The sequence below is a fragment of the Saccoglossus kowalevskii genome, chromosome 20 (genome assembly GCF_978046115.1).
Source record: "Saccoglossus kowalevskii chromosome 20, keSacKowa6.1, whole genome shotgun sequence".
Lineage (NCBI taxonomy): Eukaryota > Metazoa > Hemichordata > Enteropneusta > Harrimaniidae > Saccoglossus > Saccoglossus kowalevskii.
Genome location: NC_140660.1, coordinates 14,648,844 through 14,672,872, shown reverse-complemented (window position 1 = coordinate 14,672,872; position 24,029 = coordinate 14,648,844). Strand labels below are relative to the sequence as shown.

The 24,029-nt window shown below is 38.6% G+C and overlaps 2 protein-coding genes across 4 annotated transcripts; one reads left to right on the top strand and one right to left on the bottom strand.

Moving 5' to 3' along the window:
• The first annotated feature begins 1,052 nt into the window (after positions 1–1,052).
• LOC144364560 (uncharacterized) lies at positions 1,053–3,817 on the top strand. The gene has a single exon (XM_078014470.2). It carries the CDS (start codon positions 1,597–1,599, stop codon positions 2,878–2,880), a length of 1,284 nt encoding a protein of 427 aa, XP_077870596.1. The 5' UTR covers positions 1,053–1,596; the 3' UTR covers positions 2,881–3,817.
• A 1,902-nt stretch (positions 3,818–5,719) lies between these two features.
• LOC100371894 (uncharacterized) lies at positions 5,720–22,162 on the bottom strand. Of its 3 annotated transcripts, none has more exons than XM_085494671.1 (17): positions 21,972–22,162; positions 18,444–18,573; positions 17,934–18,088; positions 15,651–15,798; positions 15,175–15,332; positions 14,239–14,480; positions 14,000–14,113; positions 13,447–13,560; positions 13,243–13,356; positions 12,040–12,153; positions 11,835–11,948; positions 11,634–11,747; positions 10,794–10,907; positions 9,365–9,478; positions 8,686–8,974; positions 8,440–8,519; positions 5,720–7,222 (listed from the first exon to the last, which is right to left on the bottom strand). In XM_085494671.1, the coding sequence occupies exons 2-16, from the start codon at positions 18,486–18,488 to the stop codon at positions 8,456–8,458; spliced, it is 2,013 nt and encodes a 670-aa protein (XP_085350797.1). In that variant the 5' UTR covers positions 18,489–18,573; positions 21,972–22,162; the 3' UTR covers positions 5,720–7,222; positions 8,440–8,455. The 3 variants fall into 3 exon arrangements, with proteins under 3 accessions (XP_085350797.1, XP_085350798.1, XP_085350796.1); XM_085494672.1 differs by having other exon boundaries at positions 18,444–18,555; XM_085494670.1 differs by having other exon boundaries at positions 18,444–18,558; positions 21,972–22,161.
• Positions 22,163–24,029: the final 1,867 nt, after the last annotated feature.

Sequence of the window (24,029 nt, the reverse complement as noted above, 5' to 3'; positions counted from 1 at the left end):
AGTTTACTCAGTTGCAATTTCCCGAATGTGGCTTGTTCGCAATGGACGCCCATGATATTTTACCCGAAAACATGTGCCCATATCGCACATAAACACGACAGACAAACTACATAGGTCCGTACCCTAATTTTTTTTCAAAATGTATTTTTAGACACATGGTTTCATTACAGTGAATGGTATAAAACTGTACCGTGATGTATAAACGTAGTTATATGAAAAATGCAAACACAGGTCGGCAGCTTTCGTTAAAATTTATTTATTCATTGTGATTATCTTAAGGGGCACAAATTGCCTACGCCCATAACGCGCGCCCACTATAGCATAGGATCCGTACCCGTTCACACACGACCTTGCGTAGCGGTATATTCACGAACTACAAAAGAAATTTCAAAGACTACCATGAAACAAACTATCATGAAATGAACTATCATGCCGTCAAATATTTGTTTATTATCGGTATTTCGTTATTTTTACCGTGAAAGCTATTTTTCACGAAAGGGTGATTCGAGTGCACTATGCTCTCATACAATGAATTCAGAGCTGAGAGAGAGGTAATTATCAGACTCGCCATTTCAATTTTTCCACTGCCAATTGAATAACATTAGATCAAGATAACAATTACCGCCGTGGTTTACTATGACGTCAATCGGCAGGGGAGAAGATTGTACAAATCATTATTCATACCAGTGTCGTCTGCAAGGTGACCGTCTTCATACCAACGCACTGCATGCTGGCGGGGTAAACCATTATTGTTGGGGTGGCGACATAGTGCGGATGGGCTGCTAAATAAAATGTATTATAACAACTTTATCAATTATCTCTGTATATTTTTAGCGACTTTTACAAAATGCTAAACTTTATATCGTTTGTTTAATCACCTAACCTGCCCCCGCCTCTGTTTATGAATGGTTTGTCCCGCATCCGATAGGATGTAAACACTGTTTGTTTATGCTTAACGGGCGATAACAATAAAGATTAAACAACAGGGGTGCGTGTAATGATAGGGTCGGTCAGAATAATACCCCCTCATTGGTAGTGTATAAAATGACTGATCAAGACGTTGTTGAATCAGAACTACAGAAGAACGAGACAGAACGGCAACGAGCTGAGATCGATTAGCAACAAGGCGATAGACCGTGATAGACACAGCTACCGTCTGCCTTCAAGTACCAGTTGAACGTTATCGTTAGGCGATTCTCCGAGGAAGGCGTACATAAAACGATCGCAGACGATAAGTAGGCCACGGTAACTATCTCGTGACAACTTCTCAGATCTATACTGACCGGAGCGCTGTATGCTAACATTTCAATGCGGACGGTTTTCTGTCGGTGAGACTGCACTGGGGCACCGGTTTGGAAATCAGAGACCGGGTGCGTATAACGTTGTATTGTGTCACGGACACTTGACTCGTCTAGATTTATGATCACTCTGTATGTAACGGCGGCCAACGTATATCAGTTTATCGAACTACACACTTGAGTAGTGCACAGTGGCATATTGCCCGGTAACGGCAGTACGCACTAACTGCCCCATTGAAGCAGTGAAAGAACTTCGGGTGATATACGTGGATAAGTGGTCCTTGAACGAGGTCAGAAGATGTACACCGTAACTGCGAAGGAGCAACGGATCTCGCCGACCAAGGTTGGTGTTCACGGCGAATTAGGAAACTTTAGTCAGGGGCTGATGAGAAGAGAATCGGCTAAGCTTGGCGTGACTGTGCGAGGCCTGGAGAAGGAACGTAATGTTATGCTGAGTATTGGTAGAAAAGACAGGGAGGGGCTGTTGCACAAAATGCACAATTTGCAACGTAAGTTAGGCGCTCATGGCGGGCGAGGTGTGTTGTACGACAAGTCCAATCATTTTCGCTCGTCCGGGCTCCAAAATGAATCACCCAGGAGAGTTCATGCCCCGAATCCGCGGGAATTCAGTGACAGCTTGCCAAACCTTCCGAATGTCAGACCTTCTGCCGTACACAACGAAAACGAGATCTACAGCAGATTAGCGATGAATCGACCCAAGACGTGTTCACCAAGGCAACAGAAAATATCGCGACAACGAATCGACGAACTATCACGCCCGAAATCTGCGATAGATCGCCAGGGTGGCAGCAACCAGGTGAAAGATGCGAAGAAATACCGGGTTTGTAAACAGGAAGTTGTGAAAGCCGTCAGACGACAAAGAATTGACGTCAACAGATCGCCAATAAGTACGCCAGTGGATTCGCCGAAACTATCCCGCGTGCAGGAAAAGACGACTAAGATAAACCCAAACTTTTTAGAATTCCTGGTGAACCATGATGATTCAAAAGAAACAGACAATAACAATACATCAACAGGTGTCGTCTGCGCGACGAAATCCAGCCCAACTATCGTTCAATACAATTCACCGAGCCCGAGTTTTGAATTAGCTTTAGACAGTATGCGCGAGGAAATTCAACCAACGAGAGATATGAACCAAAGCATAAACTCAAATTCCATAAGTAATTCCGGTAGAACCTCGCCGACTTCTTCTTGCTCGGTGTCAGACGACACAGAATCTAGAGAATCGACGACCCCGAGAAGAAAATCGATCATGCGAACGCCGCGTGACGGGAAGCGTTCCCCTAACACGCCTCGGAAAAGTATATCGTTCGCAATAGACTTTGAACCCGGTACTTCCAGACACAACAGTCTCGGTGATATCGAATCTTGTGTGAACAACCAAACTATCCAGTCAAATGCAATATCAGAGAAAGAAGAAATTCACCAATTTAAAAATTACTGGACTTGGGAGGAACTGACTAAGAATCTGGACAAATGTCGATATCTTAGGTTACGGGAGGAACATGATAACAATGACGACATTGTCGACATAGAAGATATATTTGAGAAATCTGAGTAATTTCATAATTTATTGCTTTAATATAATATAATATAATTTAATGTCACCTGAAATATTTCCCAATTTAATTTCCATGGTGACCCATTTTATACAATTTTCAGTCGAATCGAAGGATGTTTTAGATCAACTTTTTATTTTAGATGCACTTCCTGTTTGAAAATATATCAAAAACGGGTCGAAGCCTTCAAGCTCTATCCTCGGGGGCGGACGTCCGGGCATTTTCACCGCCTGGCAACCCTCGCGGTGAAAACAAAGGTCAAAAACTCGCAGAAAACGGTACTTTGGGATGGTTGTTGAGAGTCCCCTGAACAGTGTAACAAGATAAGCTCTACGTGTTTTGGTTTGTTTGGTTGTTCAGAATTACTTCAAAGTTGAGTTTGTGTTGTTTCCTCGAATTTCCACCGGCTCGACCGGCGTTCCACAGCAGCGCGCACAGAGCTCATAGAAATGCATCTACGGTGGTGCGCGTCTTAGCAACGTGGGACGTCTTGTGACGTAGTTCCGCCCCGAGGATAAGCTTGTTTTCTGTATCTTCCTAAGAAATGTTTTAAAACTATTTGTAATGCTCTACTCTATGTTGAAGACCAAATTGGTTTATTATAAACTAAAAATGTACTCGCACTAGTATTTTTTCGATGAAAAAAAAACACAACAAATATGCATGTGCAGTTACTGCTAGTGTTTCGTACCAACCAATCAGCGCGCATGTGTATTTGAGAATAGCATCGTTTCATCGAGCAAATAAAAATTGTCAAAGTGGACATAGAGGGCGCTGCAAGAACAATATAGTTTGTGATAAGTTTACAATCAGATGCATGTGTTCTCGTTTGTATTCATAATGTTTCATTGCTTATTTTCTCGTCCTTGCATGATATTTCTACTATTTTGTATCACCACTTTACATCGGAATAAAACGAAATGCAACTGACTTACAGAATACATTTGTGTGTTTCTCCCGGAAAAAGGAAATTGGTTATAAAAGTCTGTCATACCGTTCCACACGAAATTCACATTTAAAAAATGTACCACACATTTCGCTTCTTTAGTACAAAGGATACAATTTCCTGTCCCACATTTGCTCGACCCGGGAAATGTTGACCTTCGAGATATTTAATTTGAAGCCGAAGGAACATAATTTCAAATTGTCCACACATCTTGATCACGTTTTCAAACATTTATAAAAATATTTTGTAGGTTTATTCTGTAAAACTTTTGGGCCACGTTTTCATATCAGATTGCGAAGTAGTGGGTATCAGTGAGCGACATTCCGATCAGACACTCGCCAAACAGCGATTCGTTATCCCTGTATTTTTTCAATTAGATCATGTGACCTATTTTAAACTTGCTTCAATTGTTTTGTAACAATTGTTGGTAACAATTCCAGGCTTGCTGAGACTGAATTGACTGATTACACGTTAGCATCAATGCGCCGCATGGTGGCGCTATGTGACGTTGTAGTAACGTTTTTCAAGAATACTGTCGTCGATTGAGGGCGCAAGACTGCGATAGGGGATTGGGGATGTTGCACTACGTCACTCTTCTCGTTGGTTTCCCAATGTTGTATGGTTCTTAAATGTTCAAAACATGATGCGGTGAGCGCCTTTTTTGCCGAAAAAAGTCATGACCGCCCCATTTTGAATAGACGCACGCGCTGACAAGAAACATACCATTTCTTCCATACCAGTGTAATAGAACCCTGGGTGATAATCTTCGGGGGCGGAGGCCATCGGCGTTCACATTCCCAAGGAACTCGGCGCGCGTCATTCGAACATCATTCTGGCCAATAGCGTGGAAGCAGGTAATCTCAAAACTCCAAAAGCCGCTAGTAAACATTCAGTCAGAAGATGTACTTCTAATGCTTAGTACGTATTCTTTGATTAAGTATACGAGAAATTGTCGTCATTTTATTGCATTTGTATTCTATCGTTTAATTGATAGAAAGGTTGTCCATCCAGGTATTCCAATCGTGATTCGTTACACCCAATTCGCTCGTTCGTTCGTTCGTGATTGGTAATCATATTAAAGGGTGGTAGTCGTCGCACCACGCATGCGCGAGATATAAACAAAGATGGCGACTTTGACTGTTGCGCAAATCAACGAGTACGAACCGAGACGTTACCAAGCTTCAATTAAGTAGCTATCAAAGGAGTCACCGGCGGTAATCAGTGCAAGTCGCGCCCAGGTCAAACCTCATACTTGTGATTTCCATTAGAAGAACGCATTGGATTATGGGTAAATCAATGTTTATCAACATAAATGTCACACATGCGCAGCGCGACGACTGTCGTCCTATAATCACGCGCTGGACCTTATTTATAAATACATAATAATAAGTGGAGTGCAAATAAATGTTCTAAGGTTTTCAACAAGTTTACAATTTGTGTTATTTCTCCTAAAACGCGACAGTGGCCGCAAAACACGCGTTCGATTCTCGTGTACACAAACATTGTATTTCGCGCGTGTTGTATGCGTCGCGTCGGACTCATGTGAACGTGTATTCTTTTTTAGTCGTACTGGATACAACTTTGTATTCATATTGTCTTTTTTTTCTTCTTAGAAATCATCATTACATTAGTTCATTCACACACTGATAATATCAACGCATTCATTTCGTTTTTTTTTTAAGCGGGAGAGTCGTTACCTTCGCATGCGTCAGATGGCCATAGCGTGTCATTGTTTACAAACAAACATCTACCCATGAGCCTTTGCGTTTTTAGCGTGTGTTGTTATCATCGCATGGGACTCATTTCCCGCGCGTGCGCAGGTTACGGCCCTCCCGCTTCATTCAACGAAATTGAACGTGTGTTGTTGTTGACGCCATTCTAAATCAAGAGGCTCATTATTTAATTCTGTATTAAAATTCATTTATTTTATTTACTTATATTTTTTATGTACAATTTGAATTCAGAAGAATGGGTACGAGGCGAAAAGGGAAAATAAAACTATAAACAGCACGTCAGCGAGTCATTTTCTTATTTTTAAACTCACAGTTAACGATATATTGTTTCATTATCTCAGATTTAAAAAAAAAAATGTTTACTGTAAACACATTATTTATTCATTAGTTTTTAATTTCGCTATTTTTTTCAATGAGTATAATTCGCTAAAATAGATCTGGATGAACATGTAAATTAACAATTAGAACCAATTGTTTTCTCTACCAAGTTTGTAAAATTAAAACCCAGTGAAATTGTTCAACGCATCAATATAATGAAATTAAATCTTGTTGAATCATAATCGTAAAACCATGTATAAAATGCCCAATCGTTTTACGTAGTATCAGCAAAAATGAGGACACTACATTAAACAACCTTAAAACGGGGGAGTCGCCACGTGCGCATGCGTCAGATGGTCATAGCGTGTCATTTTTTAGAAAAAAAAACAAGCGTCTAACCATGAGCCTTTGCGTTTTTAGCGTGTGATGTTATCGTCGCTTGAACTCAATTCCCGCGCGTGCGCAGGTGACGACCCTCCCCATTCTCCTTCCCAGAGTTCCTTGAGGTTAGATCACCGAAAGTACTAGTATCTCTGCCACTACACTCCGCCATTTTGTGGTGAAACACCACAAGACTTTTACTGCGCCAAATATTTGCGTATTTTTGTTATTAGAGGGATTTTGTGTTGATTTATTCCTACTGATAAACAGGTTTTAAAATATTTCATCTATAAGTGATAATGATTTTTTTGTGAACGCACTGAAAACGGTGAAATAGTTATAATTTACAAAGAAAATAACTCCATTGCGTAATAACCGTTATCAAGGTGTTACTCGGTTCATCAAATTGACCGTCGATTGCCAGGCGAAGAATTACAAACTAACGAAAGCACTTCCTAGTATTGACGACTTAATCGTCCCACTGTCACACCGTTTGTGTTACAGAAAGAAAGAAAAAGCTTCTAACTTTGAAAACAGCGAAAATCTGCAAACAACGCGTACACATTCGTCGGGTTCGAAAATCGAACACTTGCATGGCAATGTTTGGGTGAGCGTCTTTGAAAGTAGTGCCACTGTGACACATTGACCAATCAACGACAAGATCACGTGGTGGCAGAGATATATTCGTAATAGAACTCTGCCTGGGAGATTGGACCCTCCCGTTCTAAATGATTTCTAGAATAACTGTAAGTTAACATACATTTATCTGAATATGTGATTTTCTGAGTACACACAAGCAGTAAAAAAGGGGAAATTCCGATAGAGCAAGTGCATGCTGGAAGTAATAGTCCACGTGGGGCATTACACAGGATGGACACCAGATGAGCTACTGTTGTGACAGGAGAAGAATAACGTCACTGCAAACCTCTTGTGCTGAAATGTTCTATAATATGGATCTTCGGAAACCTACATAGGAAAGATGGCTGAGAATTAATGCGTATTTATTTGTTGTGATTTTCCCGCAAAAAAGTGAGATATAGAACTGCCGTATATATTACGTATGGCGAACTGCAATATTGGTTTCCAGCGCGCGTTACGCAGTGTCTGGTTACGTCACAAAATTAGGCTCGTTCGAGGCTAGTAAACGGTTGTGTTCGGGCACACACGGAAAAGCACTAAACGACTACAAAAGTTCCGCGATTTTTGCGGCAATTGACACAAAGAACCGCCGAGATCCGGACTTGTGTATTTTCTCCCATCACATAAAACAACGCCAACGATTATGATGGTGAATGAATAGAACACTATTTATGGGACAAAAACAATAAGTGTGCAGTGCTTCTCTCGCTCTAAACGAGATCTCGGCGGTCTATTTAAATTATAAATTTCCCTACAAAGTAGTGAAATATTGGGTATATATTTGGCGGATTTAAAAAAAAATGCCATACAATATAACGTAACGCAGAAAAAATATTGCAAAAAACAAAAACAAAATACTGCATTTTTTAGTTATAAACTAAAAATACATTCACTCGATAAAAAAATAAGTTGATACTTGTTTGATATTGTCTATATCAAAACAGTAACCACGCATGCGTGTTTCATCGACCGTATGGTATAGATGTGCACCGGAAAATCGTTTATATAAAGTTCACGATAATTAATTATTTAACGTGTTCATCAACAATAACAACATATTCTTGCCTATATTGCATATTTATTGTCACTGACATGACATGACATGGCTGCGTTCTACCAATAACAATCCGAGTACATCAGAATTAGTTTGCATATTTAATTTCCACTCACCTTATATTGTTATATTCAACCAATCCCAAACAACGTAAATCAGTATTATTTTGCACATTTAATTTACACTCACCTTATATGGTTATATTCAACCAATCCCAAACAACGTACATCAAAATATTTTGCACATTTAATTTACACTCACCTTATATGGTTACATTCCACCAATGGCAAACCCCGTACATCAAAATATTTTGCATATTTAATTTATACTCACCTTATGTGGTTATATTCCACTAATCTCAAACCACGTACATTTGTTCTATTTTGCATATTTAATTTACAATCACCTTATATGGTTACATTCAACCATGATTCAACCAATCTCAAACCACGTAAGTCAGTGTTATTGTGCATATTTAATTTCCACTCACCTTATATTGTTATATTCTACCAATCCCAAACCACGAACACCAGTATTAGATGTAACAGCAATAATGTATGTCCAGAGCGGCTGTATTATGAAATAAATTATTGAATTAAATATTTGTTTTTATGACGCGGGAAACAACACGCCTAGTCCCGGAACACATATTTGTATGACGTAGAGTACATCATATAATTCTATGACACGAAACACACGTTTGTATGACGTGCAACACATAATTATCAGTCGCTACCTTGTAATCGGGTTTGCCGAGCTCAGAGCAGCAGAGTGATAATCACAAATCACTTTCACGAAAGCCTTATCACATGTACACGTGAAGCCATTCACGGTATCGAGGCAAGTGCCAGTATTGTGACATGGGTTAGAAGCGCACTCATCAATATCCGTATCACAGTGTCGACCAGTGTATCCATCCGCACATACACATTCGTATCCAAAAGGGACGTTCCGGCAGACTGCTCCATTATGGCAATTCGTGTCACTGCCCACGCATTCGTCGATGTCGGTTTCACAACGCGAACCTATAAGACGATGACATTTACATTAGTATAGTAACTCAGGGTCAGGTGATATTTCCGTCCGAATAAGTCATCAAATCGTCCATATTGTATCCCACAATTTGCTGTCCTTTAATCACTAAAATAGTTCTTCCAATTGATAATTGTAGCAACTTCGCATGGTTTTAACCGTGAGACACGTCCCTGGTAATCACGTGTTCGTGCCAACGATTACAGCGATTGGATGTTCGAATGTTTACTCAGCCACTGGCGAAGTTCCTTGAACACAACGCCAGTGTTCACAACAATTGACCGCACCCTACTAGTCAGGTAAATGTTTAAAGCGCGTTAGTCCACTAAAAATGGCGCTATTTTAAAATTCAAAACAAATAGAAAATGTTAAACATATTTTACCGGTGTATCCAGTATGGCATATACATTCGTATCGGTTCACGTGATCGACGCATGTCGCACCATTATCACATGGACTGCTGTCACATTCGTTGGTATCAGTCTCACATCTCAATCCTAAAAAATAAAAAAATAAATAATACTATATTCATCAAAATCGTGGAGATCAGTGTAAACATGTATTCATCATGTAAGCACGAATTACTGGCATCACGATCTTAGAATATGAAAACATAAATTGTTATGTAAAGGATTAGAAATAAGTTTTTTTTTTCATATCGTGTTTATTTGTAGTTTGTTATTGTCTGTCAACACACATCGTTCAAACACTGTGTCTAGTCGCGCGCCCTCTATTCTGTGCAACTCAGCAAGGCAATATGTCGGATAATATGAACACGTCATTGGGGGCGCTTCTTGAACACTTGACAAACTTCCAGATCAAACTATACTCCTGAAAATGCTACTTTTAATTTATTTGTACTTGGCCAGTGTGTAGGGTATGCGGACATTGCAATTGGGTTAGTCAACATTAGGGTGTGAGTACAGAAACAGAGACCTCCACTATATAATCAAATACTTTTTTTGTAGAGCTCATGACATTCGTACCTTTGACTAGATTTTAGCATGTAGAGGTGGGCGATCAGAAACTCCGGAGATGGCAGAATTGAAAACAAAATTCAATTGGAATAATAATGAAAAAACTATTCTGCAGGGATCAATAACAGAAAGAAATTTGCACTCCTATTTTTTTAGAAAACAAAACTATTATACACAGAGGAAATAAACAAATACGGCAAATTAATCTTTGAAAAAAAAAACTAAATTAAGGAAAACAATTGTCATAGTATTTCTGCCATCGCCCCAGAGTTTCTAATGATCAGCTTCTAACCGGAAATTTCCGATGGTAAAACATAAATAAAAAGTAGTATATATGTTATGTTTATAACAGCGCAAACCTCCAGTTACTACTACTAGTACGTAAAGCGGGTGTGTCGTCACCTGCGCATGCGTCAGGTGACCACAGCGTGTCATTGTTTACAATCAAGCGCCTGCCCATGAGCCTTTGCGTGTTTAGCGTGTGTTGTTATCATCGCTTGGGACGACCCTCCCGCTTTAATACCCTGTTTACACGTTGACTGATTTATTGTTATCCAGCCCAGAGTAACATCTTCTAAAAGACTTGGTTATTTCTGACGCAACAAGATATGTTCACAACATTTACGTCACTCAGGGCCATTTCCGGTCCAATGTTAAAGCAAGAGGATCGTCACCTGCGCACGCGTGGGAATTGTGTCACGACTGAACGACGATAACAGCACACGCTAAACACGCAATAGCTTATGGGTAAGCGCTTGTTTGTATACAATGACACGCTATGGCCATCTGACGCATGCGCAGGTGACGAAGGCTTCCACTTTAATTGACAAATTACCTGAATATCCACCAACACATCTGCATTCGTATCGGTTCACGTGATCGACGCATGTACCACCATTGTTGCATGGACTGCTGGCACATTCGTTTACATCAGTCTGGCATCTCAATCCTAGAAAATAGAAATATTGATGATTTTATACGACTTTATTTCAATAGAGTAAATGATGACATCAAGGATGTGTTACACGTGTAGCCTTGACATGTACATTTATACTGGCTCACATGACCTACAGATTTTTAAAGCGCGATAGTCGTCGCGCTGCGCATGTGCGAGATATATGGGTCTCATATAAACGAAGATGGCGACTTTGACTGTTGCGCAGATCAACGAGTACGAACTGAAACGTTTCCAATCTTTAATTAAGTAATTTTCATGTTATTGGAAGGTATCGAAGGAGTTACCGGCGGCAATCAGTGCAAGTCGCGCCAAGGTCAAACCTCATACTTGTGATTTCCATTTGAAGAGCGCATTGGATTGTGGGAAAATCAATGTTTATCAACACAAATATCACACACGCGCAGCGCGACGACTACCGCGCTTTAATATGGACTACCAGCACACTTGTTATAAAAGCGGGAGAGTCATCACCTGCGCTCGCGAGAGAATTGAGTCCCAAGCTACGATAACAACACACGCTAAAAACACAGAGGCTCATGGGTAGACGCTTGTTAGTAAACAATGACACGCTATGGCCACCTGACGCATGCGCAGGTTACGACTCCCCCGTTTTAAAAGTATGGAATCTCGAACTTTTAAAACGGGAATTATGATAATGATATATGACACACTTTCACCACTGTGGTGGTATCAGGGAAAACAAACACACGTGTTTACCTGTGTAGCCATCTTGACATGTACATTCATATCTGTCCACGTGATCGACGCATGTACCGCCATTGTCGCAAGGGCTGCTGGTACATTCGTTAATATGGGTCTGACATCTCGATCCTAGATAACGAAATAATGACACTGATATATAACATACGTTTCAACAGATCATCGTTAATATCAATATAAATAGAAACACGTGTTTACCTGCGTAGCCATCTTGACATGTACATTCATATCCGTTCACGTGATCGACGCATGTACCACCATTGTAGCATGGACTACTAGCACATTCGTTAATATCAAACTGACATCTCGATCCTAGAAAAGGAAATAATGGCATTATTATAATACAGATATTGTTCTAACATATAATTAGGTAATATCAAGAAAAGTAGAATTACGTATTTACCTGTGTAGCCATTTTGACAAGTACATGTATATCGGTTCACGTGATCGACGCATGCACCACCATTGTAGCATGGACTGCTAGTACATTCGTTAATATCAGTCTGACATCTCGATCCTAGAAAACGATATAAATGTGACCATGAACTTGTATCTGTTTTATTGTTTCTTCTTTATTCCATTTATTTATTTTTTTATTAACATTCTTGCTTTTTAAAAACAAAATTGTAATGTATGCTGACCCTTTCCAAAGTATCGGACTCAATGCATTTTATATGAGCAGATATTGGTGAAACGCCCTCAAGTGGTGAACCCGTACAGGCTTCATCCTATGCAGGCAATATGGCGTCATCCTATGCAGGCAATATGGCGTCATCCTATGCAGGTCAGTGTTTTTTTTTTCATATGCAGATTGATCTGAATATATTTGCTATACAACCTTGCCATCCATTGCTGTATCTGATCAGTCTGTTGCTGACAGAGTTTAGAGAACACTCGGATGTAATTTTGAAGAATGGATGTTTCATATTTTTCCAGTTATTTACATTTGTTAATGGATGTTTTCACGAGGCTTGTATTCCATTTTACAGCGTACTGCTGTCCCTGACAACCCACATTGTAATCGATTTATTTAGACATTTCTATACGTTGTTGTCGGTTATCGTCTGGCGCATTGATACCACGTAGCTAAAATACACTGGGATGCATGCTTTGTATTCCGAAACTACGATTTTGGGAAACTTTTGTGACCATTATATACATCCATATTTCCCACAACTTGTTAAAGGGCGGCGGTCGTCGCGCCGCGTCGTGTTCGATATGGGACTCATAGTGACGTATACAACGCGTGTAAAATACATTGTTTATTTACATGAAATTCGAACACGCGCTGCGCGACGACCACCGCGCTTTGAGTGAGAATTCTTTATCAATGTATTTTCCGTATTTTTACTTTTGATCCCAATATGACGTCATCTTGTGCAGAAATTGCCATTGGCGATGTCACAGGTGAATATTCATAACCTCTAGAACACTTGAAGCCCTGTCTCCGTTATTTATGTCTTTTATCAAGTGGTCGCTGGAATCTACACAAAATCACACAACGCAGTCACGTTCGGAAATTTGCGTCACATAATGATACTGATATACCACAGACGTTTCAACAGATCGTTAAGTAATAGCAAGATAAATAGAAACACGTGTTTACCTGTGTAGCCATTTCGACATGTACATCTATATCGGTTCACGTGATCGACGCATGTACCATCATTGTAGCATGGACTACTATCACATTCGTTAATATCAGTCTGACATCTCGAACCTAGAAAACGATATAATGATACTTAAACATTACAGACATTATTTCAAAGTTCATTATGTAATAACGAGAAATATAGAAACACGTGTTTACCTGTGTAGCCATTTTGACATGTACACGCATATCTGTCCACGTGATCGACGCATGTACCGCCATTGTAGCAAGGATTGCTGGCACATTCGTTAATATTGGTCTGACATCTCGATCCTAGAAAACGAAATAATGATATTGATATCAGTCAAATCATATATATATGAACAATTTCTTTGTTTAATGCAGTTTGACTGACAACTTATCTGTACTTTAGAAATTTCTATTCCACGCTTTTAAACATACAGAAAATATTAATCAGTTGTAACTCGTAGATTCAATGATTATTTAAAGATCATATCATATCATATCATATCATATCATATCATATCATATCATATCATATCATATCATATCATACCATATCATACCATATCATATATCATATATCATATATCATATATCATATATCATATATCATATCATATCATATCATATCATATCATATCATATCATATCATATCATATCATATCATATCATATCATATCATATCATATCATACATTGTTTCAACTAATAATTATGTAATAGCAACAAAAGTAGAGCACGTGTTTACCTGCGTAGCCATTTTGACATATACATCTATATCGGTTCACGTGATCGATGCATGTACCACCATTGTAGCACGGGCTGCTAGAACACTCGTTAATATTAATATGGCATCGGGATCCTAAAAATTGAAAAAAAAAACACAAAAAAATTGAAATATATTCATGGAAATAAACACTGTAATATTTATCGTTGTTGTCACGACGTTGTGAATAAAGTTAACGGTAAGTTATTTTATGAAATTACCTGTGAATCCGTCTACGCATTGACATGTATAACCGTTCACTATTCCTGTACATGTACCGCCATTGTCACACGGATTACTGGCACAGATTGACTGATGACAACTACTTCCATGCCAGCCCGCTTTGCAAACTTTAGCACCAGTGTCCGGGTCACAGTTGTACGTGACCTCCGCTTTGCAGTATACACCGCACGTAGATGTGAAATAATATTCATCGCAGTAAACTTTGATCTGAAACTTTATCCTGAAAAAAACCTCCCATAATGATTTTAAAGCGGGAGAGTCGTCACCTGCGCACGCGCGGGAATCCCAAGCGAGGATAACAACACACGCTAACAACGCAAATGCTCATGGGTAGACGTTTGTTTGTAAACAATGATGCGCTATGGCCATCTGACGCATGCGCAGGTGACGACTTCACAGCTTTAAAATATTCAAGAAACACGCCGACCCGAACAAATGTCATGGCGGAAAACGCTGTTCCTGTAAACAGGCTTTGAACGTTTAGCCGCCTCATGTTATACACCAGAAACCTAACATAGCTTGAAGCAGGGAATCGTCACATATTATATGCAAGCAGCAGACGACCATAGTGTGTGGTTGTTAACAAACAAGCGTCTACCCATGAGCCTTCGCGTTCTTAGCGTGCGTTGTTATCGTTGCTTATGACTTAATCCCCGCGTGGGCGCAGGCGACGATTCACCGCTTTAAAACAACATATGGCATATGAAAAGATTTCCGTCCTAACATTCATGTCATGCACTACTATGAGTTAAATGGTCAAACAAACTCAACAGATGACAATATGACATATGTCATATCATATGTCATATATCATATATAACATATGACATATGTCATGGGACTCAATTACCGCGCGTGCGCGGGTGACGATCCTTCCGCTTTAAACTAAACCCATGATAGTGTGACAGGCTTACTCTGCATTTTTCACACCAGTAGCTGTGTACGTTGAACTCCAATGCGCGTCAGCGGAAGTGTCTGCAGCGGAACGTGTCACGGTGTATCTATGCTTGTCCACTAAGTCATGGAAGTTAATGTCTAAGTCCCAGGACTCCGCCTTGAATGTTATTCCATCCTGTAAAATAGTCACGAGGTTATTCAGGCAAATACCGGAAATGACGTGTGATGTTGGGCGAAGAGATTATCATATTTGTTTCAAGCTCATTGGGCGAGAAAAATATTAATATTGCTCCATGCAGAATCACTTGCTATTTCCGGTATTGGCTCGGAATGACCTCTTTATCATATGTTAAATGCATCAGTGTAAAAATCGTGGAACTTGTCACGTGATTGTAATTTTAAAAGTTCAAACAATTTTTCATATCACCATTAGTAAATGGAATCGCCCGAATCAATCAATTAACCAACCACTCAATCAATATTACGTACGTACATTGTAATTGGATATCTGTATTCGTATAGGATTAGCTATGCCACTTGGAATTGTGGTAGGAAAGTTGAATGCATTGTCATCGCTATATATTTTGGCAGTATCGTGCCTGTAAACGCATGAGCTACCAAGTGAATAATCTCCAGAGGATCTGAAAACAGAAAATATAATATGTAGAATTAGCAAAATAACATCCAGTTTACGATAAGCAGTATATCTAAATTCTATTTTGAAAATGGAAACACTGTTTCAACAATAGTTTTAATAATTTCAATCAAGGGATTCCGATTGATTATGAATTACTATTTTTTGGAACTTGTGTAATAATCTGATATGAACATATAACACATAATTAACTTAATTAACACAATAAGTTAATTATGTATATATAGTACAATGTGGATGCCATACTACAACAGTTTTTTCCTGAACTCCCGTAGACGACAATGCAACTTGAAACCCAAGGTTATTTCACATATAGAAACAATGATTCAAGTAAATGAAATAGTAAACAGCATCACTAGATATAACGAACGTCCCATAAATAATGTCGAGGCAATTATTCTTGTATTGCTATATGAGCATCGTTGCCCAGTTGACTGTTCACTCTTAAATGTATCAGTCAGTTTGGTCACCCCAAAATTTCAGTCACAAAACCAAGGCTCATTCTGGTACTGCATTGATCCGGGCAAACGCCCACCCCCACTTTTGATACAATAAACAAATTGAGGTCTATCCTCGGGGGCGGACATCCGGGCGTTTTTCACCGCTTGGCAACCCTGGCGGTGAAAACAAAGGCCAACAACTCGTAGAAAACGGTACTTTGGGATGGTTGTTGAGACCCCCCTGAACAGTGTAACAAGATTAGCCCTATGTGTGTAACATATGTAAATTTAGTTGTTCAGGATTACTTCAAAGTTGAGTTTGTGTTGTTTTCTCGAATTTTCACCGGCTCGACCGGCGTTCCATAGCAGCGCACACAGAGCCCACAGAAATACATGTACAGTGGTGCGCGTCTTAGCAACGTGGAACGTTTGTGACGTAGGTCCGCCCCGAGGATAAAAACAAATAGTCATACAGTTCCTTGAAGTTGCTTTCAAAAAAGGGAGGACTACATTTCAACCTACGTGACCCCGCGCCTTAATACACATTTTAATTGTAGTGTGAAACGTACAAGTCTGTGTAAAATAAGGGTCAGCATTGGAGATGACTATTCTAGGAAGATTAAGTAAATTAATTTAAATTAAATTAAATTAAGAAATATAATTATGGTGAACTGAATAAGTCCTGCTAGACCCATGATAGGAACAAGTGCTGAAACCAAGCGGCATGGGTAAGGCGTGGTACAATCAAGACGTTGAGAATGAAGATGCTTATATAACTATATTTAAACAATAATATCACGATATAGATATCCAGGAGTGGCAGTCGGGCACGGAAAGTTAGACGCGTATCGTGCATTTAAATTTTTCGTTCATTACTAGATCCCGCGTTATGCGTGAACCCGAACAAAAAAAAAAAACAGGGCAAAGAAAGGCCACAGCGTTGCAGTCACAGTCAGCTGGCGCGCAAGTGAAATGAATGGGATATTTACTATATGGGGGCCGCCATCTTGAATACGGCATGAAACTAAATAAAGAAACAAGTTGTGAAACGCTACAAATCCATACAATTCCTACAAATCAGGTAAAAATACCAATCTTTCTCAACCAAACGATCTGTTGGGGGTAATATTAATCCACCCGCTAACACAATTCGATCGAATTCATCGTTTTTGAGTGGATAAAATACCTTATTACACGAAGAACATAGAACATTTTCCTGGGGTACTTGAAACCAAAAATTACCATTCAAACTCAGCAGCCAATCAGAAACGGCCTTGGAGTTCGATGGCAATTTCGGTTTCAAATACTCCTAGAAAGTTTCATTATCACTTGTGCGCCAACTGACTGTGGTTGCAGTGGCGTCAACACATCGCTTGGGATTCGACAAACGCGAAATATATTTTTGGAGGCATTCTTCATGCTCTATACATTTGAGCATGATAAAATTTTTCAGAAGTAAGTGTATTTAAAGGCAATATCCCCCCATGACAAATTTTGAAAAAAAATTGAAGTTCACATTTAAATGATATTTGAAGCAGAAGTTCGCTCCGCGCTTTTCACGCATTATGCGAGATCTGGCAGTGAGCGCAAAATCACCCATTGGTTTTCTGTTCATATATATCTGTTCATTGGTGAACTATTATTGTACTAAGAGCAAGACTACACACAGTTTGGCACTTACGTAGCATCTTTCTTCTCAACACAAAGTTTGAGATATATATCACAAGCATTACAGAATATATCGCAACAATCACCATTGTATTTTCTTCCATTATTGGTTTCAAACCTCACCAGCTTAAGTTCCACTGTAGCACCGCCCAGTGCACAGTTAATTATCTAAGAAAAAAATAGGACAACCGCTTTTCAAACAGTTTACCACAAACCTGTAGACAATTTCATCTTCAAGTTGACATAGAATTATATGTCATAATTTTGAACGGTACTGACATGAACAAGCTAATTTTACTATTACATTGAAATAACTTGTATATATCGTTGGCGTTGAAGAGAGAATGTATTACCTTGAGCTAGATTGCCGTACGACACGACTGACCTGTACTCAATTTACATAAGCAGCTTACAAAATATTTCACTCTCTTTCTCACGGTCTTGTGATTATGTAACATTTATAACAGTTTTCCTAAGCGAGATTAGAAATTTAGAATATCTTTCACATATTCTCTACACCTACCTGAGAAAGAAGAAACGCTTGAAATACCATCGAGTGTAAACCCATCTCTGAAAACTGTTCCAGCAGTCGGTATAGCGATTTAGGTTGAAGATCTTTTACTGTTTCCCTTTAACTTCTGAAAATTATTGTACTATTTAGTGTAAAAATAACATCAGATCCAGGACCACATTTAGTTCTACTTTAATTAACAACTTTAAAAGTGGTGAAAAACAAAACAAATTAACGATATAATCAATTGTTTTTATTTTCGTAATAATGTAATTTAAATAAATAAAAAAAACGTAAAATCGAAGACAGGGACAAGGTGTAAAAGGTAATCCGTAACTTGATTTGTACAAAGATTTTGAAGCGTAAAGCATTTTCCAAAATAAATGTCGTAATTCGTACCCAATTTCCAATTTTGATTCTCAAACACAAATAATCAAATATAATATAAAATTGTAAAATGCAATTAGAACTTTGCTTTATCTATAAAGTGTAAAACATTTTTTTTTACTGTAAATGCGAGTTTTATTTCCTGTAAAAACGTAAAATGCCTTTTTATTTCCAGTAACTTGTACTCGGCATCCCTTTGCTCCCTTTAATGAAATAAGTCCAATAATGAACCTGTATCATGTATCACATATGTAGGCCAACGTCTCTACACTCAGAGCTAATCTATGTAAACAAATGAGGTTATAACACTTGACAACTAAACTTTCAAAGTAGTGTCTGGATAACTTGACATCACCAAATTAACATATTGTTATCTGCGAATTGACATCGAGAAAAGTCAACAGAAATATGCAGTCACCGTATACAATCACAAAAGCAAAAACAAATTACAAGGACTGTAAGGTGGCCCATATATACAATCGGTGAAGAATGACGCATTGCGACGATCAATGACGCATTGCGACGATCAATAACGCACTGCGGCGATCAATGACTCATTGCGACGATCAATAACGCTTCCGACGATCAGTAACGCATTGCAGCGATCAATAACACATTGTGACGATCAATAACCAATTTTAGCGATCAATAGCACATTGCGGCGATCAATAACGCATTGCGGCGACCAATAACGCATTGCGATGACCAATAACGCATTGCGACGATCAATGACGCATTGCGACGATCAATAACGCTTGCGACGATCAGTAACGCATTGCAGCGATCAATAACACATTGTGACGATCAATAACCAATTTCAGCGATCAATAACGCATTGCGATGACCAATAACGCATTGCGACGATCAATGACGCATTGCGACGATCAATAACGCACTGCGGCGATCAATGACGCATTGCGACGATCAATAACGCTTGCGACGATCAGTAACGCATTGCAGCGATCAATAACACATTGTGACGATCAATAACCAATTTCAGCAATCAATAGCGCATTGCAACGATCAATAACGCATTGCGATGACCAATAACGCATTGCGACGACCGATGACCAACTTCAGCAATTTATTTTAAAGGATGGACCCACAATGCTTTGTACACTTCAATAGCGTCCGCCATTGAGTTAACTCCGTTCGTCCACGAACAGCTTGTGTAAGTATTCGTTATATAAATAAATCCAAAATGCTAGAATCCATTACTATGGCAACCCAAGTGTTGCAATATTATTAAAAACAATTTTTTTTTAAATCCATATTTTATTTCACAAAACGCGATTTACATTTGTAAAATCTATATTTCATCCCATAAAACGCAATTTATATTTGTAAATTCTATTTTACATTTCATAAAATATTATTTTATTTTCTAAAATTCGTATTCGATTTCATCTAACGTATTTCTGTTCAAAGAATTCTTATTTAATGCGTTATTGGTCATCGCAATGCGTTATTGATCGTCGCAATGCGTTATTGATCGCCGCCATTTGGTTATTGATCGACGCAATGCGTTATTGATCGCCGCAATTTGGTTATTGATCGCCGCAATGCGTTATTGATCGTCGTAATTGGTTATTGATCGTCGCAATGCGCTATTGATCGCCGCAGTGCGTTACTGGTCGTCGCAATGCGTCATTGATCTCCGCAATTTGGTTATTGATCGCCGCAATGCGTTATTGATTGCCGAAATTTTGGTCATTCTTCGCCGATTGTACATATGGGCCACCGTAAGGACTGATTTGAAAGTTACTAGTCCTAAACATCATAGAATGTGACCTCAATATAAATTGTACACAAAGTGTATATACGCATAAACCCCATAATGTAACAACGTGAACTCAATAACCGATGCTTCTGTAGCGTACATTACGTTTTATCCCCGACATGTCAAAAAATTGTTTATTTTAAATATTTAATGTTCTTGGGAAAACTGAAATCCCATAATGCAATTTACATTGAGTACATAATATTGGTATATTAAATAGAGGTGCTCAAATTCGCATTTAGTGGAATTGGCAGCTTATGAACTCTTTGATTCTTTCTCTTTATTACAGTTTTAGCCCTGGGTACAGTTCTGTACGCTGGCCTTCTTCCGCTGATCATTCGGCCCCCACAGTCCTGAGAAGTCGTATAGAACGGGAATTCGACACTGTGTCTATAGGGCTATTAGACCTTTAGAAGCAGCTACCTAATTAAATATTCAAAAATCACTCAATCGTTAAGTCGGGTGCTTTAGAAACGGTGACCTAGCTTTATAAGGTGAAATTCTGGCGGGTCGTTCCCCTGACTTTTTTTTCACCTTTTTCATTGTGTGGTATCGGTTGAATAGACATGTAGACAAATAGTGCCTTTTAAATGTTAAGTTTGTTCATTTCATGCTAACGACATGACATTGTGAGTTTGTTGTTTTTAAGCAGAAAAATAATGTAGTTTTACCAGGTAAAAATCATATTAGTTAAGGGTATTGTTCGTATATGAGACATTAAACACACTACATAGTTTATTCAGCTGCTTTCAGTCATAGTTCAAAACAAAGAAAATACAAAAAAATATAGAGATATAGAGATACAGCAAATTATATTTTTCTATAATTATTGTGAGTAATCGATAATTATTAGTGGTGTGCATATGAAGTTTTGTTATGCATTATTTAAAGCGGCAGGGTCGTCACCTGCATACGCACGGGAATTGAGTCCCAAGCGACGGTAACAACACACGCTAAAAATGCAAAGACTCATGGGTAGACGCTTGTTTGTAAACAATGACACGCTATGAATACCTGGCGCATGCGCAGGTGACGACTCCCCCGCTTTAAATTTATTTTAAATGACAATGACATTGGAAGTTGTTGCATAAAAATACAGCCATAATACACATATATATATATATAAGTGAATTACTATATTTTCTGCAACCCGAAGAAGAATTTAAACATATTAATATGAAGCGTTGAAATGGAATAGTTCCTTGTCCTTCAGTAACGCTGACCTTCATTACATAACGTCGTCTCACGTGCATTTGTTCTGCCTAACTATAAAACACTCCCAAAAAATAAATGGATCTGGGTTTCATCTACATTACGTGTATTTAAATATATTTGATTTTTCGAAATTTTGAGAAATAAATGGTTAAACTTACCTAAGATTGCATGATACGTCATATTGTTTCTAGTCACCGGGTGAGTGGGTGTTGTCGAAGTTGAATGAGGTCAACGGACTATTCGTTCTCAGTCCTCAGTTCACTGACAATGTAACGTAGAGGGCGTATAAACACAAGTGACCAATCTATTTGTACTTTTAAATGGGGGAGTGGCGTTAATGTATTACTCTCTTGTGTTTATGCACCTTAGTGGAGGGTAATTAGAATTGATATGAGGAACTTTATTTTCTATGCTTATTTTATTGTTTTACAATATTATAAGTTTTTTCTATGTCAGTTTCACATATACTTTTATATAATAGGAAGATATACCTTTGTTGATGTGTCTCGTTCCTCATGATGCCCAGAACGGTTCGATGCTGTGTTTCAACCACAGAGAAAGCAAAGTCCATGACATTAATACACATAGGTACCCAAAGTTGCAGTCTATAGTCACATAATCTTGGGCAGTGGATTTTATCATTTTAAATTGAGTCTGTGCTATGCTTGAGGATTGGGGAGTTCAAGGTAGGTTTACAATCTTAGGTTCAGCAAAGCAAAATCACCACGCTAGTGAACTGAAAACTATTATGTATATGTTGATTTTAGGTATTTGAATATTTATAGACCAATGGAAGATAAACTCACAAACCCTGGCACCACACGCATGAACTGTGGTAGTTATTGTCAATACTTTAACTAGTCGTATGTATGATGTATAGTTGCTGCAACACAGCACACACATTATATGTATTTAATATATGGTATCATATGGCATGTCATTCGCTGCGCGTCGGTCGATACTTTAGCTGTGCTGTCTTCGTCCATACTTTGAGCTATCCTCGTAATAACCTCCAATTATAATAAAATATTCCAAATTATGCACTAATTAATATTTGTATACAGCATAGGACAAAACAGCGTATTCATTGCATCAAAGTTAAAGACACATATACAAACATATGAACACGAAACTTGGGATTCGAACTCACGACTGTAAGCAGGCACGCCCCCTACGACATAACACGCTGCCTCTACCAAAGACAGCTTGATAAAGCTTGTAGCGAATGCGTTCCTACATGGGCGTGGGCAATTCGAATCTCTGACGTCACAAACAACGTGCAAGCCACAAGTCTGAAACCATGTAATGTGCAGATTAGCAATATCATATAAGGCTCTAATAAGCATCATTTCACGAAATTCCAAAAAAATGACATCATGATATTGTAACCAATATTTTTTTTGACGTGTTTATTTGTGATATACCACGTTTTGGGTCGTATGTTACCAAGATCATCAAGCCTATCATATAACTGGGTAACCATATTGACATCTACATTCATATTGATTCACGTGATCGATACACATTCCGCCATTGTAGCACGGCTTGCTGGCACATTCATTAGTATGAATCTGGCATTGCGGCCCTAGGATAAGAACATACGGACTGCTACGTAATATGTACGATACATATACGAAAGAATTATTCGTTAACGCCATATACATATATATACATCTCATATAACACAGTTTAAACATCAGGTAGAGATCACTAATAAATGTATACTGAGATATATAGCAATTGTTAAAATGATAATTTTGGAACCAGTAACATTAATTTAATCAGATTTACCTGAATATCCACTCTTGCATATGCATTCATATTGGTTGACGTGATCGACGCATGCGCCGCCAATGTCACATGGACTACTGGCACACTCATTTATGTTGATATTGCACTGTGATCCTATAACGAAATAGTATCATTGTTTTTAAAATGATAATGATGGGAATGTTAAGAAAAATATTATTAAATCCACAATACATACAAGACAACATTACAAAACGTGTCTCAGTGTTTGCATGTTGCTGAATGAAACCTATACAAATAGGGGATTGGAAATACCCATATATTTTTATTCAAACGTACATCATGCACCCTCGTCGAACTAAGCACTTTTTGAACCAGAAACAAAAATTGTATTGCTGCAAGAGATATGAAATATACACATTTTACGTTTCAGTTGCATGTTATATTCGTATCCCAGTACGTCATCA

Excerpts from the sequence above, each read along its gene's own strand:
- LOC144364560 (XM_078014470.2), top strand. The coding sequence starts at position 1,597 with ATGTACACCGTAACTGCGAAGGAGCAACGGATCTCGCCGACCAAGGTT.
- LOC100371894 (XM_085494671.1), bottom strand. The coding sequence starts at position 18,488 with ATGGGTTTACACTCGATGGTATTTCAAGCGTTTCTTCTTTCTCAG. Across the intron at positions 14,481-15,174 it reads ACTGGTGTGAAAAATGCAGA|GATAAAGTTTCAGATCAAAG; the intron begins GTAAGCCTGTCA and ends GGTTTTTTTCAG. Across the intron at positions 10,908-11,633 it reads ATGTCAAGATGGCTACACAG|GATTGAGATGCCAGACTGAT; the intron begins GTAAACACGTGT and ends TCTATTTTCTAG.